Source organism: Balaenoptera acutorostrata, chromosome 14, assembly GCF_949987535.1.
Source record: "Balaenoptera acutorostrata chromosome 14, mBalAcu1.1, whole genome shotgun sequence".
Taxonomy (NCBI): Eukaryota; Metazoa; Chordata; class Mammalia; order Artiodactyla; family Balaenopteridae; genus Balaenoptera; species Balaenoptera acutorostrata.
This window is the reverse complement of record NC_080077.1, coordinates 5,178,938-5,198,173: the sequence shown is the minus strand read 5'-3', so window position 1 is coordinate 5,198,173 and position 19,236 is coordinate 5,178,938. Positions and strand designations below refer to the sequence as shown.

The following is a 19,236-nucleotide window of genomic DNA, read 5'->3' as shown; positions in this document are numbered from 1 at the left end:
TCGTGTGGACCTAAGAAGCGAACGGGTTCAGTGATGATGCTTCCAGCATGGCACAGTGGAGAGTGGACATGAGAGGAAGAGTCAGATTCGCGTTCAGTTTTGCCTCTTTTACTTACTTCTGTGGTCATTTTCAAAAAGATGTTTTCTCTGGTTGTAATGATTACTATTACATTATTTAAGTTGAACTTTGTTCTCAAACTTAACCACAGTAATTGTTAATGATAAGCTTAATTCATAAGCTTTACAGTGATTCATACGGTTGTTACAAAGTTTGTCTTAGACCTGAGCAAGTGTTTTCCATTGCATTCATATTTCACTTAAATGGTGAATAACATTTGTTACATTTGTTCCTTAATTAAGAGGAACTGGAGCCAAGGATATTCTGAAAGAGAGTGGACTTGGGTGTCCTGTGCAAGCACATCGTATTGTCTTTAATCACTAGTGGACAAGTAATGTACTCTTCCTTGGTCACTGAAAAATATTTCCTTGGTCACTGATGAAGCACACACACACACATATATATTCTTTTTAATTGAAGTATAGTTGATTTACAATGTTGTGTTAGTTTCAGATATACAGCAAAGTGACTCAGTTATAATTATTCTTTTTCAGATTCTTTTCCATTATAGGTTATTACAAGATATTGAATATAGTTCCCTGTGCTATACAGTCAGTCCTTGTTGTTTATTTTATATATAGTAATGTGTATCTGTTTATCCCTCCCCACCCCTTTCCCCTTTGGTAACCATGAGTTTGTTTTCTGTGTCTGTGAGTCTGTTTCTGTTTTGTAAATAAGCTCATTTGTATCTTTTTCTAGATTTCACAAGTGATATCATACTATATCTTTCTCTGACTTACTTCATTTAGTATGATAATCTCTACGTCCATCCATGTTGCTTCAAATGGCAATATATCATTCTTTTTTATGGCTGAGTAATATTCCATTGTGTGTGTGTGTGTGTCCCATATCATCTTTATCCATTCATCTGTCGATGGACACTTAGGTTGCGTCCATGTCTTGGCTATTGTAAATAGTGCTGCTATGAACATTGGGGTGCATGTATCTTTTCAAATTAGAGTTTTCATCTTTTCCGGATATATGCCCAGGAGTGGGGTTGCTCGATATATATTGATAGTAACTCTATTTTTAGTTTTAAAGGAACCTCCATACTGTCCTCCATAGTGGCTGCTCCAATTTACATGCCCACCAACAGTATAGGAGGGTTCCCTTTTCTCCACACCCTCTCTAGTATTTATTATATGTATTCTTTTTGATAATGCCCATTCTGACCGGTGTGAGGTGATACCTCCTTGTGGTTTTTGATTTGTATTTCTCTAATAATTAGTAATGTTGAGCATCTTTTCATGTGCCTGTTGGCCATCTGGATGTCTTTTTTGGAGAAATGTCTATTTTGGTCTTCTGCCCATCTTTTGATTGGGTTTTTTTTTTTTTTTTTTTTTTTGATTTTTGAGCTACATGAGCTGTTTGTATGTTTTGGAAATTAAGCTCTTGTTGGTTGCATCATTTGCAAATATTTTCTCCCATTCCGTAGGTTATCTTTTCATTTTGTTTATGGTTTCCTTTGCTGAGCAAAAGCTTATAGGTTTGGTTAGGTCCCATTTGTTTATTTTTGCTTTTATTCCAGTGGAACATTTTTAAGCTGTTATTAAGACTTTGAAGCAAATAGTATCTGATTATACACTTATATGGATGTCAGTTGATAACAGGGAGAGGAATTTAAGAATTTCACTTTAGTTCCATATCTCTGAAACTTGAGCATGCTTGAAATGATTTCTAGTAAAGAAAACAAAACTTGAGCATGCTTGAAATGATTTCTAATAAGAAAATAAAACATCTGAAGTTTTATTTTTTATTCTGTTGAGAGATTATTCCTTTCTTGGCTGATATAGTTGAATTTTCAGGTAATTAGCTCAAATTGTAAAAATAGCAATAAAATCATTAACCTTTAACTTGAGCATTAATTATTATAACATTGGTTAATGTATAAAATATATAAAAAGTGACAGTTTGTAACAATAAAAAGTCTTAAGTGTAACAGGCCAGGTTTTAGTTGGCAAAAGTTCAGGATTTTTTTAAAAACAGATTTTAGGGAAATTATAAATGTTGGATGCATAACTGTAATTCATGAAGGAAAGCATTCATATAGTTATTTTTGCCTATTAAAATCCCTGTAGAGTGGGGGGAAAAAAGGTAAGAGACAATTCTAAAAACTACCCTCTTTTAGCTTGACTACCAGCTATTAGATGCAAGTGTTTGAAGTGGTACTCTTGGTTGTGTTCATACTTAACTTGTATTCAGACTCTGTTGAAACCCATTCAAGTCATGCTAACAACATCACTGAAGAGTAATTTTGATGTTCTCAATTTATTAACATCTTTGACATGTCAGAGTCTTACTCTGGATTGGTTATATTTCAGAAGTACCCACAGGAAGTGAAAGTATTTGGTATCTTTAAAAGGAAAATTGCATTACATAACATACTGTTCTGCATTAATTAACCATATGACTTTTATGCTTATGTCTTGCTAATAGAATTATACTGAAGGGTTATAAGAAAGATATCACTTCTTATATCTTGGTAGCCAAATTTTAATAAAAGAAGAAAAGTCTTGGATTTTTAATAGGTTTTGGATGATAGGCAGTATGATATAGGAAAAACATGAAACCCTGGATTCACCTAGTTCTTACAATTAAGTAAAGTTATCTTTGCTTTTTATCCACTGAGAAGTATGGATATGTGAAATATGTATTAACACTTTGGAATATTAGGAGAAGAAAGAACTCTGCTCATAATACATTAACCATTTGGATAATTCAGAATTGAATTTTTGATCACCGTCAGACATTGTATCATCCAAATTACTATCCAAGAAGTGTAGAGGTATGCTATTCACAGTAATTATACCTACTACTATCTGGCGGTGTATTAGAACTCTTTGTAGAGCTTTTTAAAAATGTGGATGCTTCCGACACATCCCTCCTATAATTTCTGGGGTGTGCGGTGGGTTCCCATCTACATTTATTTTAGTTGAAATAGGATAATCTTAAGATACTTAAATATGCCAGATAATTTTAAATGTTACAGATATTTTAGATAAACACACAAAGACTGTTAACCATGGGTTTTATTTACTTTTATCATTCTAATCTTAATTCTAAAACTTCTCAAGGTTGATGGTCACTACCAAGAAAAGAATTATGACATTCCAGGTATTTGGGGGTGGGTACCTGTATTTTTTAATCTAGAGGAATTGTTGATTAATTCCTAATTTATTTTATTTTATTATTATTATAATTTTTTCTTTTTTTTACTGTGGCTTTAATTTTGAGGCTTTGTAATTGAGGAACTGTGACTTTCCTGATGGTTATCTATGTTAACATAATATCAGGAAGGAAGTTCTGCAGTGGATTTAAGGGAAATCCCTGTTAGCTGGAAAGCCATCTTTTAAGAAGACTTAGGAAAGGAGTAAGGGTAGTAGGAGTTACACAGCTTACACAGCAGAAGTATTAGGTATTGTGAGATAGTCACTGTCTTAAACACCCTTTCATTCATTTAATACTTGCAACCCTGTAACCTTTACAAATGAGGAAATAAAATTTCATGAGATATCGTACTAAGCCTTATCAGTCAGGCTTAGTATGCTGTTTTATAGCACAGTGAACTTTGATGTCTGTCACTCATCTCAAGTGTAAGTAGTTACTCTGTTATTACTTATTTTATGTTTGTCTTCCTTCCTAGTCTCTAAGCTCTTCAAGGGCTTTCATGTTTGTCCAGTTACCTGTCATAAACCTTGTTCACTAGGAAAGTATCTTCTGTATAGTAGAAAAACTTAGGGCTTCCCTGGTGGCGCAGTGGTTGAGAACCTGCCTACTAATGCAGGAGACACGGGTTCAAGCCCTGGTCTGGGAAGATCCCACATGCTGCGGAGCAACTAGGCCTGTGAGCCCCAATTACTGAGCCTGCGCGTCTGGAGCCCGTGCTCCGCAACAAGAGAGGCCGCAACAGTGAGAGGCCCGCGCACTGCGATGAAGAGTGCCCCCGCTCGCCGCAACTAGAGAAAGCCCTCGCACAGAAACGAAGACCCAACACAGCCAAAAATAAATAAATAAATAATAAATATTAAAAAAAAACTTAATAAATATTTATTGAATAAATCAATGAATATATGAATGAGTTACTCAAGGTTATTACTGAGATAACTGAAATATGGTACTGAAATAAGGCTGGCATTCAAGTTTGTGTTCTTTCCTCACTATATTATGTACCTTGTTCACTTTTGGGGGGTAGGGAATATTTAATTCCATATATTTCTGTGGTGCTTACTATATACAAAACATTTTGCCAGATAAGTTAGGGAAATGGTTTCTAACATATAAGGACAGTAGTTTAGCATGTGTTGAGTAAAGAAAATGCATAATGATGTTAAAAAAAGCCTACTATGGGGACTTCCCTGGTGGCGCAGTGGTTAAGAATCTGCCTGCCAGTGCAGGGGACATGGGTTCGAGCCCTGGTCTGGGAAGATCCCACCGGGGCAACTAAGCCTGTGCGCCACAACTACTGAGCCTGCGCTCTAGAGCCCGTGAGCCACAACTACTGAGCCCGAGTGTCACAAATACTGAAGCCCGCACACCTGGAGCCCGTGCTCTGCAACAAGAGAAGCCACTGCAATGAGAAGCGTGCGCACTGCAACAAAGAGTAGCCCCTGCTGGCCGCAGCTAGAGAAAGCCTGCGCACAGCAATGAAGACCCAACACAGCCAAAAACGAACAAATAAATAAATAATTTTATTTTTTTAAAAAAGCCTACTGTGAATTTAATAATGCATTTTAAATGACTTTGTAGTGTGTTTATTATGGTAGCATGCATATATGTTGAGAAACTAATAGTATGTTTGTATATGACACAGCATTTAGTTTATAGAATATATACATATAAAATAAGACAAACACACAGATAAATATTTGAGAGAAACTGATAAAAATATCATAAAAGAAGTGCAAGCCCGGATCTGTGTAGGGTGGAAGAACAGAAGAATATTAAGCTACTGGTTAGGTACCGAACTCTTACTTAGGCATTTTTAAATGCATTGTGAGTAATTCAAAAAAGAAAAAGAACTGTCTTGCTCTCTTGAGGCTTATTATTCTATATCAGATGCAGAAGACTATATTATAGTATTAAGTATATTATAAAGCCATAAAATTCTATGGAAGGAAGCAAAGTGGGAGAGAGATGAATTCTCATAGAGGGGGTGACTTGGGAAAATATTATGGAAGAAGTAGTATTTGAACTTTTCAATTTCATTAAATTTTTATAAATTCTTTTTACTGCCCTTAGTCTGTTTTCTGTAGAGCTCATGGAATAATCATGGTTTATTCCTCTTTCTGGGAAGCTGTGGTCATCCTCCTTTACATGTTGTTTCAATTCCAAACGCTATATAGAAGGCAGTCCAGTGCTTTGATCAGCTGAGTTCTTCATTCTGAAACCTCAGAGATTACAGGTGGATCTTTATTAAGCTTCTGTATCCTAAAAATTATATTTTGAAATAATTTTGTTTTAGTATGTTTAATATATTTCTATTGACTGTTAATTTAAAAAATAGATTTCTTAAGCTAGTACTCTTTATCCCCAAAGTACTTTTCCAATTTTTTTCTAAATTACAACCTCTAGTCATGTTATTTTATTTGCTGTTGTTCAGTCTTCCTTTCCCCATATTCCTGCTTATGTCATTTCCTGTAATCTTCTATTACTCTTTGATTTTAGATAGCAGCCTGTTCAAACCATGCTGACATCAATTATGAGATGGTAGCTACTCTTCTATGTGCTATACAAACATAACACATTTAGAACTTACCTCTGTTTTACAGATTAGGAGACCAAGGTTCAGATACTTTGCCTGAGATTAAACAGCTAGTAAGTGGCTAGTAAGTGTAATATCATAAATTCCTTAGAATATCATCAAATGGATGTTAAAAATCATATTTAAAAATGGTATTCTAGGGCTTCCCTGGTGGCGCAGTGGTTAAGAATCCGCCTGCCAAAGCAAGGGACACGGGTTTGAGCCCTGGTCCGGGAAGATCCCACATGCCGTGGAGCAACTAAGCCTGTGCACCACAACTACTGAGCCTGCGCTCTAGAGCCTGGGAGCCACAACTAGTGAAGCCCGTGCGCCTAGAGCCTGCGCTCCGCAACGAGAGAAGCCACCTCAATGAGAAGCCTGCGCAATGGAATGAAGAGCAGCCCCCGCTCACCGCAACTAGAGAAAGCCCGCGTGCAGCAACAAAGACCCAACGCAGCCAAAAATAAATAAATAAAATAAATAAATAAAAAGATATTCTAAAACAAATAATTGTTTTCTTTTGTTTTGGATATCTATAGATTTTACTTTCTGAATAAATTCCCTCAGGAAACGTTTGTGACAGTGAACTACGTGCTGCCATTCACTTACTGTCTCCTTAAAGCTATCATACATAGACCTGGTAATGATTTTTGCTCGAGGCAGCAAGTTACCCTGTAGGTAGATTTGTCAAAATGTTCATCTTGTTTCTTGTTACAGTTTTGAGTGAAATAATTGTAATCTTTTTGGGTTTTTTGTTTTTTAAATATTATATTTAACCTTTCTTGTCTTTTTAACATACTATTAGTTGTAAAGTTTTTAAGGCAGAAGTGTATAATTTGAAGTCAGTATAGCTGAGTGACATTGAGTAAGTCAGGTTTCTGCCCATTAGTTTGTCATTTTCGAATGAGAAATAGGTATTATAATAATATCTACCTCTAAGGTTTAAAAAGGGTTAACTTTATGGATATAAAATGCTGAGTACAAAGCCCTATATATGTTATTTTTTGTTAATATTAGCTGTGACTTCATTTTTGTATCTCATGCTGTGCTCTATCTAGTAAATATTGAATAGTTATGGGGCACTTAGTGTGGTCAGTGCGAAGAGATGGGAGTTGAGTGATTCCAGACTTCTTGGAGCTTTTTAGATAGTAATATACATAAGACTTAAGTTAAAAGAACAAATGATAGAATGGGAATCTAGGAAACATCCTGTCTGAGAGAACCTGGAGAAATTTTAGTTGAGGTGATTTCTGAAATTGGATTTTTGATGATTTGGGAAAGAAAATGGGCATGAGTAGAAATGGTAGTCCTTTTTATTTTTAATCTTCTTTCCTTAGTGTGCTGTCAACAAGTAAATATTTCAATTTAATATTTTAAAACATCACATTTTAAAACAAATGGTTGTTTTTCTATGCCTTTAATAATCTTTATGTTTGCTAGACGGGGGAATGAATAAGATCCAGTACAAGGTTTCGCATGTGAATAGTGAAATGACTCTTAATGCTGTGTGGGAGCATTGCACGCTTCCGTGGGCAGTAACCACTTCTGTGTGAGTGATTATTAGCGACACGAACGTAGCCGAGTGTCCAGAAGGATTTCAGGCCAGTTCTTTGTACGCTCTCTCTTTTTCTTTTTAAGCATTAGGCAGCCATTGATATTTAAACTTGCTGGGAAATGCAATTAGAAATCACTTGATCATTTTTGTCCTTTTACGGGAAACTGTTTGCATATATTTAGTTCAGTCTTTCCAGCCTTAACTGTGGCATTATCAGGATCATATTTAGCTTCCCAAATGGTCATGGGTACTGTAAGTGGCTCTGCTCTAGTGAAAGTTTACTAATTTTGGTCATGATCGGGACAGACCAATATTATTTGGCCATAGTTTGGCCATAACTGGTGATACATAAGTTTAGTTTCAAAATACAGTAATTACAGTTAAATTAGTGGAATTAATACATGAAAATTGGAATGAGGACTTAACGTGACAGTTTTTCAATATTTGTAGGAGTTAGGTGTTTCTTATGAAGGAAGAATATTGAGAATAGTCCTTTTGTTATTAACTTGGAAAATATTTGACATAAAACATTAACAGTTCTTTGAATTTAGCAAATATTTCATTGTGCTCATAAGCATTTGTTGAATGCTTGCTGCCTATAAAGACATTCCTAGATGATGATTTCCACAAACTGAATGTAAAAGTATTCTAATTTTTATATATTATTAGAAAATAACTTGCTCTGAAAACATGATTGTTGATGGACTCAAGTTCAAGTTGAAATTTTTTTTGAAGTCAACTTTATAGCTAGAGTCAGTGAGCAATTTAATTATGTATAATCTCCTTTAAGAAATGTTCCTCATTGTACGTTTCTTAAACTAATTTAAGATTGTATCTATAACTGGGGATAGTTATATGTTAGGCTTTATCACTTGGCTTAAGATGTATATATTCATAAGTGTGTTATTGGAACCTTGATTTGCTTAAATATGTGACACTTTAGAATTCCTTTCTAGGCGGTTCTGGAGTATGAACTTTCACATTAAGAGCACAGTAGGGGAAGAAGTCTTGTGCTCATTTGCCTGACTACAAATGTATAATTAAAAGAGTCTGTCAGCGGGGGTTGGGGCAATCAGTGTGTTCTGATGCTTCATGTTATAATTACTTTGTTGTTCAAACAGATATTGTAATTAGAGCATAATTTTAAATTTCAGAGGTCAGTGACTCATTGAGGTTTTTTTGTTTTGGTTTGGTTTTAATCAAAAACAAAGGTAGTTTCTCAAATTTTGAGAATTTTTTTTACTTAATATTTGTATATCACTGTATACAGCAAATGAAATGGATGCTTTTTTTTTTAAGGTTTATTATTATTATTTTTTTGGCTGCATTGGGTTTTCGTTGCTGCACGCGGGCTTTCTCTAGTTGCGGCGAGTGGGGGCTACTCTTCGTTGTGGTGCACGGGCTTCTCATTGTGGTGGCTTCTCGTTGCAGAGCACGGGCTCTAGGCGCGCGGGCTTCAGTAGTTGTGGTATGTGGGCTCAGTAGTTGTGGTGCACGGGCTTAGTTGCTCCGCGACATGTGGGATCTTCCCAGACCAGGGCTCGAACCTGTGTCCCCTGCATTGGCAGGCCGATTCTTAACCACTGCGCCACCAGCGAAGTCCCCTGAAATGGATGATGTTTTATTGAAAAGTAATGGTTAGAACTTATTTCAGGACAGTGATTTTAATTAGCCCTAATTTAGGAATGTGTTGGATATACGTATGCATTGTGTATTAAGACAAGATTTTCATTTTCCCCTATTGAAAATTTTAGTGAGTGGAGGAATTGTGTGTTAAGTGGCCACAGGTTTATCATTTTTGTATATTTGTGTCATTGAAATTTGATAGGCATTTCTCTCATCTAGGAAAAAAGTGTATTTGTAGGTGTGAGAAATCTGTTTTACCAGGTACTTCTCTGCCAGTTGTTGATACTATTCTTCATGTGACTTAATCAGGAATTCATTGACAGAGAAAGAGAACATGACGTGGAATTAGGGGGAAAAACCACTAAATAAATTTACCAGATAATTAATCTGTTTCTTTATCTGCATCCAAATTCCCTACCAGCTCTAAAATTCTATGAGAACAAGATGTGCTTAAAATTCCACGTAAAAAAATGTTTAAAGGTAAAATGGTAAAGCAGAAAAAATTCTAGAGTCAAGACTTCAGTGTTCTGTTTCTGGCTCTTTCACTAATTTATGATGCTATTTTAAGGCAATTTACTTAATTTTAGGGCTCTCATGTAGGTGATGTCATGTTTTAGGAATTGGTTGTTGAGAGTTGCAGGCTCTAAAGTTCTCCCTGGTAGAACAGTTACTGTCTGTATGACTTGGGCAAACCTTATGGGCCTTAACCTCCTCATTAACATGTTAGTGAGAATAATAGGACCTCAGTCTTAGGGCTGTTAGGATGACTGAGTGAGGTGATGTGTTTATATTGCTTAGTGTGGTACTCGGCAAACAGTAAGTGTTTAATAAAAGCTTAGGTAGTATCAGCATCATTTTCATTTCTGAATTTCTTTATCATCACGTGAGAGACTAAGAGCTACTTGACATTTATTTCTCTATAGTACATTTGCCAAGAATATAGACCATAATAAAGTATTATTGGTAAATGTGTCTATCTGTTTCATAATCAGTTATGACTGGTATTATAGAGCTGTTTTATATGCTACTAAACTTTAATTTATTATATAAATAAAGATACATTCCATTTCCTTGAATGCTGTCCTGTCATTTCAGACTCCCTTAAATAAAAAAAAAACCAAGGTCGCCAGTTTTGAGCTTTGAACTTTTTTTAAACACAGTAATTATTTATGAATAACTTGTCTTTGCTATCATTTTGCTTTGTTATATTAAGATACAACTTTAGTCTTGCAGTTTTAAAAAGATTGACCCTTACTTACTCCGTTCTTCTGGTATATTGAAACAAGGTAATATTGAGCTGATAGAATAAAGGAACAGCACTGTCTTTTGTGGGATATGAAAATCAGCGCTCATGAGCATTATGCTAGAGAATCTGAGTGAGTTGACTAGAAGAGAAGTAAGAGAACAAGAATAAAAGATAACGCGTCAAGATTTTCAAATGTAACTGGCAACTTAAATAGGAGGTCAAAAAGAAGCAGGCCCAGAAACAAAGATAAATGATCAAGGTAGACTGTCTGGAGGCTTATATAGGCAGACACAGTAATAATGAATACAGAAGAGCACTGTGGGGATACAATTTGGTATTTGATTTTAGTGATGCTCCCCAATAATAAAAGCTCAGTCGTTCAATTCAGTAAATCTAATAGCTAAAGACAATGCACAGATAGCTATAAGTTATAGTATGACACACTTAGAGCAAAAGATAAAAGTAAATATTAAAGAAAGCATTCTGGACGTAAGTGATAAATTGCATAAAGTTGTGGGTATCAGAATCCATGTTTGTGAATAGGCCAATTTATTGACAGCGTGGAGTGAATGTAAGCGAGAAATGGCACCTGAAGTTAGTGTGGATTGAAATGAATGGGTGAATGTATAGCAGCCTCTCTGTCAAGGCAAAAGAAAGCTGATAACTGCATTTCAGACTTTCTTCAAAACCAATTGGTCTTTGTCCTCAAGTATTAAAAATTCACACTGACTCAGAAAACTCATTCAGGGTCAGTAATAGCTGAGACATAACTGGGGACTAGTTTGCAGAAGGGAGGTAATGAGCTGAACATGGTGAGTTAGAGAGTGCTTTAGAGACAAGGACACACACATGTCAAGTTGGCAGTTGAATTTGGAGATCCAGGAATAAGGACTGTGCTGGAAATGTAAATTTGCGAATATGTGGATACAAAAAAACCCATATTATATGTTGCTGAAGATTTGGTGGCACATTATATGAAATGCTTTTGGTGACTGTAAAACAGAAATTAAAATAATTTGTAATGAGCTGTTTCTTCCACATCAGTTTCTCAGCTGTTTATTCCTGAAATACTATTTGAAATGTGACAGTAAAAAGAAATTAATGCCTCAACCACAGTTTCTAGGAGATAGACCATATTTGATGTATCTCCATTTTGCCGTCAGTCCTCTCTGCTTCATTTCATCCTTTTCTTTGTCCCAAATTACTTATTAAAGTGAGAAATTTGGGGAGTAGATTCTTACTGCAGGTATTCTGGGATATAGAAGTAGACACCCTGTAATCTTACTCTATCTCTTGTTTGTTTATAGCTGAAAGAGAACCTTTATGGATATGTTTTATTGACTTCCGTAGTGTTTGCCAATTTCAGATTGCCTTTACTATCTGTTTAAGAAACAGAAAGAAAATACAGGGAGAACTTATATTTGTAGTGAATAATTACTAGGCTCAAACTCACTGTTAAAGGCATTAACTCTTCCTGAGTTAGAATGGACCACAGTTGTATAAAAGTGGCTTCTGAGTGGAGTGATCTTAAAACCGTTTTTAAAATGAAGTTTAATATGCTCATAGATTAAAAATATGTAATTCTGTAGAGCCTGATGTAGAAAACATCCTCTTCCCTGCTAACAGCCAGCACCACCCACAGTCACTTCTTACTCTTGAAGAGATGCTTTAGGTATTTATTCTCTATTGCTGCATTTTGTGCTTACCTTGCTACTAGTTGACTTTTTTAGTTTTCATCTCACTCTTTCATTGTGTGAGAACTCATTGGGCCCTTTCCATTTGGAAGCTCTTATCATTCAGTTTTGTTTTAAAAGTATGTAATATGTTGATGATTTTTCTCCCGTCTGCTTCCTTTTTCTTGGTGAGACATCAGTAATTCAGTTTTTGGACCTCTTGGACTAGTTCTGTAATTTTTATACTCTTTCTCCGCCGTTTTCCATCTCTGTCTTTGCTGCTACTTGGAGGGAGAATTCAGTTTTTATCTTCAAACCCCTCTATATCACGTTTTTTATTTTTACTATCATATTTAAGTTTCAAGAGTTCCTTTTTATGTTTTGAATTCTTTTCATAGCATTTTTTACTTGTTTCAAGGATGCAGTATCTTCTCTTAACTCTCTGAGTCTTTTTGAGTTTTTCTTCTCACTGCCCAGTGATTGCTTTCTTCAGGTGGTTTCCTGTTGTTGGGTTGGCCAGACCTTCCAGAGAAAGGTCTTCCAGTTTCTTGCCCCCAGTATGTGGGCTGGCTGTCCTCATTCTGGGTGTGGAGTGGGGGAAAAGACTGGATACCTCAGCCTTCACTGTGTAAATGATCCTGTCAGCTGCCCATCAAAACCCATTTCTAGAAAGTGGAACTCTTTAGGAATACATTTCTAGTCTTTTGCTAGAAATTAGGGAGTGCTAGATAGCCAGCTATTTAAGGATAGGGGATGCGGAGATTCAGCTCTCCCTTCAGTTATCCAGTCTTAGCCCCACCCTTACCCCCGACTTTTACTGCTGCCAATTTCCTAAGCCTTTATGGAGGCTCTAAGTATAAGTTGGTTTCTTCTTGCCTGGGTTAGTTAAGTCCCTGACTACTTAGCCATCTGCTTTCTAGTTTCCAAATTGTTTCCTTTCCCATTTTCTTCTTCCTTATGAGTTTGTGCATTTTAAACTGTACAGTGTTTTAGAAGAATTTTAGGAAGGAGTGAAAGTACATGACTACATTAGTTTTACCTTTTTTGTCTATAAGTGTTTTTGAAACCATAAGCAAAACTATTTGTTTTGAAGCAAACATTAGGGTAGGTATAATTTTCTTTTGTTTTTGTATTTTTAACAGGCACCTAAGTTGATGAATTTATTAAGAGTATCATTTACCAAGGTGTTGTACAACTCAAAAATTTATTCCTCCAATAAAGCACAATTCAAATTATACTGCAGCTTTATTCTTTGTTCCTGTCATGCAAATAATATCCCTTCCTTTTTAAATCCTCTGACTTTTGTCTTCCCCACGTATAAAAATTTCTGTGGCAAGTCACTTAGGATTTTAATTTTCATTCTTAGGCCTTTCTAAAATATTTTGGATTATAAATGTTCCTCAGTTGTCCTTGTATTAGTATCTGTATGCATTAATAATATCACAAACACATGCTTTTTAGTGTCTTTATCTACTAATTATAACATCTGTGTCAGTTCTAGGTTGGTTTCGATTGATTGATTTTTCTTCTTATATATGTTTCATTTTTCTCCTCCTTTGCCTGTTAATTTTTTTTTAAGATTTTTTTTTTTTGATGACCATTTTTAAAGTCTTATTGAATTTGTTACAATATTGCTTCTGTTTTATGTTTTGTTTTTTTGGCCCCGAGGAATGTGGGATCTTAGCTCCCCAACCAGGGATTGAACCCTCACCCCTGGCACTGGAAGGCAAAGTCTTAACCACTGGACTGCCAGGGAAGTCCCTGCCTGTTAATTTCTGATTAGATGCCAGATAGTGTGAATTTTACCTTGTTGGGGGGACATTCCTGTAGTTATTCTTGGGCTTTGTTCTGGGACACAGTTAAATTGGAAACAGTTTGATCCTTTTAGATCTTGCTTTTAAGATTTATTTAGGCAGTATTTGGAACAGTGTTCAGACTACTGACTAATTATTTTCCACTACTGAGGCAAGACCTCTGTGCACTTTACCCAGTGTCTGTATATCATGAAGTCTTTCCCATCTGGCTCTGTGTGAGAACCTGGCACTTTTACCTTGAATCCTTTGGCTAGTTCTTTCTTTGGCCTCTGGTATTTCTTCCCACATACGTGCTGATCAGTGTTCAGTTGAATACTTGAGTCAACTTTGTGCAGATCTCCAGAGTTCTCTTTCTGTGCAGCTCTTTCCAGTATTCTTTTTGGTGAGCTCTAGCTGCTTTGGTCTCCCGAGACGCTAAGCTTAGTCGTCTCAACTCAGAGAGGCAGCCTGGCACCGTTCCCAGGGCTGCAGCCTAGAGATTCCCAAGCCAGGGTGCTGGGACAGTAATGGGTCTTACTTCATTGATTTCCCATCTCTCAGCCTCACTGTCCTATTGCCTGAGGTCCAGAGGCTTGAGGACTGATGTTTCTTTTGTTTTGCCTTTTTTTTTTTTTTTTGGTTGTTTCAGGCAAGAGAGTCTTGTTCATGTTACTTTATCTTGGCCTGAAGCAGAAATCCCTTATTTGTACGGATGTAGAGACACTTATAGGTTCATTAAAATATAAACATACATACACACACACACACACACACACACACGGAACTTTATTAAATTTATCTATAAAAATTGATAAAATACAAATTTTAATGAGAAAATATCGTCAGCAGTTTTCAACATAAAAATTAAAATCTGGATTTTAAAATTAGTTTTTATTTGCACAGTAGAGGTATATCTACACATTTTATATTCGGCACACAGATAACCCTGACATTCCCAGTTTCTTGACTCATTGACTCCTCGGGTCTGTCAGTTTTTCATGGTGTCCCCTAGGTGAAAAGAAATACTTCATAGTTTTTCTTCTTATTATTAAATAGTTACTTCCAAACAACTTAGTTTATCAAAACAACTTAAACTGAAAAAATTTTTATTTTATTTTATTTATAAATAGCCACATTATTTATTAATGGGATTTGTTTTTCTCTTGGGCACTGTTCACATTCTCAAACCTGGGAATCAGATTGGACACTACCACCCTGTTTTCCTGTTCCACATTGATTTTTGCATGGACTTGGCTTTTTATTACAGCACCACTGAAAACCTAGCATCGCAAAGATAAGACATTATCACAAGGAATGTAGCGTGATCTAATATTGATAAAGTCCAGTATTTTGAGCTAGAAGTTTGCATGGTATCTGACAGACATCAGCTATTGCTGTTTCCCTTGAAATTTCAAGTACCCCATGGTACCCCTGTGAGCACACTGTGGTATCTCTGAGTTTACTCCTTGGGAACACATAGATGGCCTACCATAGGTTGTCGTGCTTTGTTTTGTTTCTCGTTTCCCCTCACAACATTTGGGTGCATTTTCATACTAATGATATTAACAGAAAATAGAGGCAGAAGCATATACTTTAAGAACTTATTTCTATCCCTATTGGCTGAGTTCCATAGATTTTTTCCTAGCATGGCCTCTGCAAACATGTGAGTTGTAGTAGAAAGCTGTCTTTTTATACCAGTTTTATTTTCTTTGATGGAATCTCACAGTTCAGTAAATAGTAATCTTTAAAGATGAAAGTTCAACAACAGGTATTGTTTATTGTTTATGTATGGTACCTGGCACTGAGCCAAATGCATTTATTTATACCATTCTTATATTTATTTATAAATTTATATTCATGTTTTTAATTTTTAAAGAATCATTTATGAAATATTTATAAATATATTTGTGTATTATCTCTAAAGCTTAAAGCAAGAAATGGTTCTGAAATTATTATATCTTAGGTGAAAGGGAAGTATGGCTAACTCTACTGCTAAACCTCCCTATAGCTTGGCAGTGTTTTCACCCTGGGGCTCACTAAGTCATTTGAAGACACCAAGGAAATGAAACGTAGATGTTCTCTACTAAAACTAGTATTTAAGATGGTATGGTTAAAGAGTAACTGTACAGTTCACTGTTTTCAAAGTAAGGTCTGATAGAAATACAGTTAAGACTATTCTCACATTTATTCCTTGCTGTGATTATTTTTATAATGAAATGGTTCTATAATTACTACTTGAAATGCTTAAAACAAATGGCATTTGTCTTATACAGTAATGTCTGTTGGCAAAATACTTTTCCTAATCTTGAATTCAGCCGATGTTATTAAAAGTAGTTGAAACGAAATGGAAAAATCGGTGAATTTTAGAATGAAAATATTGGTTCAGTTCCTAAATTGGCAAGGTGTTCGTCAGTTGACCTTGACAGGTGACTTGCTTAAATTAACCTCGATGACCTTGTAGTTACTCATAAGTAAAATATAGGAATAATAACACGCTTTTCATGATAACCTGAGGATGACACTATACATAAGTTTCTTAGTACATAAGAGCACTGCAGGGGTTGTGATTGCCTTGTTCACTCTTATACTCTTAGTATCTGGCTCCATGCTTGGTACATAGTAGGTGCTCAACAAATATTTGTTGTACTAGCTATCAATACCCAGTAGTGTCACACTCAGGCTTTTTGCCAAGAAAAGAATCTAAAAGGTTTATAATGTCATAGCAAAACAATGCAAGCATAGCTTAATAATTGCAACAGGTTATTATTATGAAAGATGTGCTCTCTCTTTGAAAAGAAAAATTTGTAATAGTATGCTTTGTAAATTTTTTAGGAGGAGCAAAATCGAGGCAAGCCTAATTGGGAGCATCTCAATGAAGATTTACATGTACTGATCACTGTGGAAGATGCTCAAAACAGAGCAGAGATCAAACTGAAGAGAGCCGTTGAGGAGGTGAAGAAATTACTGGTACCTGCAGTAAGTGATAATTTCCAAATCATTTACTATAGAATAATAGACAAACATAGACGTTGCTCCAATCCTTAAATGGGAAAATCTGTTCCCTGTTTATTTTTTGTGAAGGGAATGTTGTGAGGGGAGCAAACTCAATTAGTGGCCTGTTTTTTCAAAAGTATTATTACCTTTGCATCACTCTATTATAGGGTAGGAATGTAGGTGCATCATCAGTAAGTAGGGTGATGAAAGCTTTCTCTCTTTTTTTGGATCAGTTTCTCATTGCAAGCAAGTAATGGGTGTACAGAAGCCTGTACAAATTAATACTTATGTTGGGTGAGCTGTGTTAGTGGGAGCACATTATTTGAGTTGTCTGTGGGTTCCACATACTCTCCTGGCATATATCATTGTTTACCACAGAAAGGTTAATGTTTCCTAGTGAAATTTTCCCATAATATGGTAAGATTTTCTTTTAGAAAAATAAGAGCTAACTTTTACTAATGTACCAAGCACCATTCTGAGCACTTTTCACACTTTTAACTCACTTAATATTTCTAAGATAATAAAAACTATTGAAGTTCATACTTAGGGATTGTAGATAAGACACCAAAAGGAATTTTGGAGGGTGACTTGAAAAGACCTCAAGGAGAGGAGTCACTGAGGCTGGAGAAAAACCAGGAGTGTGGAGTCCTGGAAGCCAAGAGAAGTTTGTTGCTGAAGATTGTTCAGTTAAGATAAGAATGGGGAGTTAACCATTGGATTTAGCAAGTAGTAGTCATTGGTGACCTTGCCAAACAGATTTTTGGATGGTGGATTTAAAAGCCTGTTTAGCTCAAGTTCAAGAAAGAATGGGACAACAGAAAAAGGAGTTGAAATTTTTTCCCCTAAGATTTCATGATTTATGTAAACGATCCTTTCAGTACTCTTGGCCTCTCAGTTCTTTTATATTGCTTCATCTTCAGTGATCTTATCCTCCACTCCATATAAAGTGCATTTTAAATTTTAGTACTTATATTAAAATTTCTAAGTTGCCTTCCAGAAAATTTGTACCAATTTGTAGTCCTGCCAGTGTTATCTGAAAATACCTGTTTCTCAACAGAGTCTAAAACCCTGAGACCCTGGGTATTACTAAAGTTTTTAATCTTTAATCACAAAAATGTGAATACAATAATTCTCATGGTTCTTAAAAATATTTATATTAGATGAGTTTTTATATTAGCTTTTTGTAACAAAAATTCTAAATCTTTATGGTCACATTTTGAACAGGTACACAATCCCTAGTTCATATTGTTTCTGTGGGGAATATGATTCAGTTTACATATCATTTACAGAATGAATTTATAGCTCAAGTATGGGATTACCTTTGTATTATTTCAGTATAAATGTTTCTTACCTACCCATGTAGAATAAGTTCTTCTTTGGAAAGAGGTAGAAAGAGAGTTGTGTGTAGTTTAATGTTTTTGTGCCTATTATGTTTAATGTTATATAGCAAAAGATCTAATCCTGGCTTAAGGGACCTGGGGGTGTGGAGGGGAGAGTTGGTATACTTTGTGCTTGATTTAAAATTTTATAATTAAATGTAATAAATGTTCCATTTTGTATTTTACATCTGGAGATAAGGCTAATAAATCTCGGTAAAGGTTGTACCTGTACTCCTTGTGACATGATTCTAATTTTTCTAATAATTTTGATGATTTGAATGTGTCTCCATCAGTTTACATAACACCACACGTAACTTAACGTTTAGAGTTCACACTTTTTAAATTCAAACTGGGGTTTCAAAACAACCTTACAAAGTAAGTTCTTTTCCCCCCATTTTTCCAGCAAGCACAGGAACTCAGAGAAACCTTAGCATTTTCTAATTTCACTGCAAAAGTAATAGGGATTTTGAGATGATCACACTTCATTCATTTGTAGAGTCGTAATGTTTTACCTAACGAACTTGTTTACCCTGGATAATACCATTTTTATTTCAGATGTTTCTTTGATTTCAGTAATCCGTTTATTTTAATCTCTTTTGTTTCTTGAATGACAGAATACACCATGCGTAGCTAGAGAAGAGTCATTTCTTTAGTTACATATAGTGTAACTAGCCCGGCACATCTGAATCTGTTACCGTCAAGTATCTACTAAACATATCCTTGTCATTGTAGGTACGGTTAATCAGTTGTTTAATCTCATTTCCATAAATCTGAACCATACCTCCTCACATTCTTGAGATCTTCAGTATACTCTCGTAAGTACAGTGAAACATTTTGTGAAAATCAAATCGTACTCACTGATAGAAAAGGACTATTGAGCAGTGCCCTGATTTTGCTCATCTTTGGAGACTTAGGTCATCCTTGACAGAAACCAACTGCTGAGGTAATTGATAAGTCCATCTCCAAAGTGTTTCTTGAAGAAAACAAGAAACACTTTGTATTCTTGCCAACCCAGTTAAAATAACCTGTCTTTTCACTTTTAGTCTTAACCCATTCAGTTCATTCTCTCATAAGTTAGTACGAGTGATTTTTTTTTTCTTTAAATAAATCAT

General features: G+C 35.4%; 1 protein-coding gene across 8 annotated transcripts in view; it reads left to right on the top strand.

Annotated features, from left to right (window-relative positions):
- The window catches only part of QKI (QKI, KH domain containing RNA binding), a 140,611-nt gene that overhangs the window by 82,923 nt on the left and 38,452 nt on the right, over positions 1 to 19,236 (top strand). For all 8 annotated transcript variants that reach the window (XR_009005185.1, XM_057527830.1, XM_057527827.1 and 5 more), the window contains exon 4: positions 16,584 to 16,727. Coding sequence is in view for 7 of the 8 variants with exons in the window: in XM_057527830.1 (XP_057383813.1) it covers positions 16,584 to 16,727 (144 nt within the window). In the remaining variant the exon portion in view is untranslated. The remainder of the gene's footprint in view (positions 1 to 16,583; positions 16,728 to 19,236) is intronic.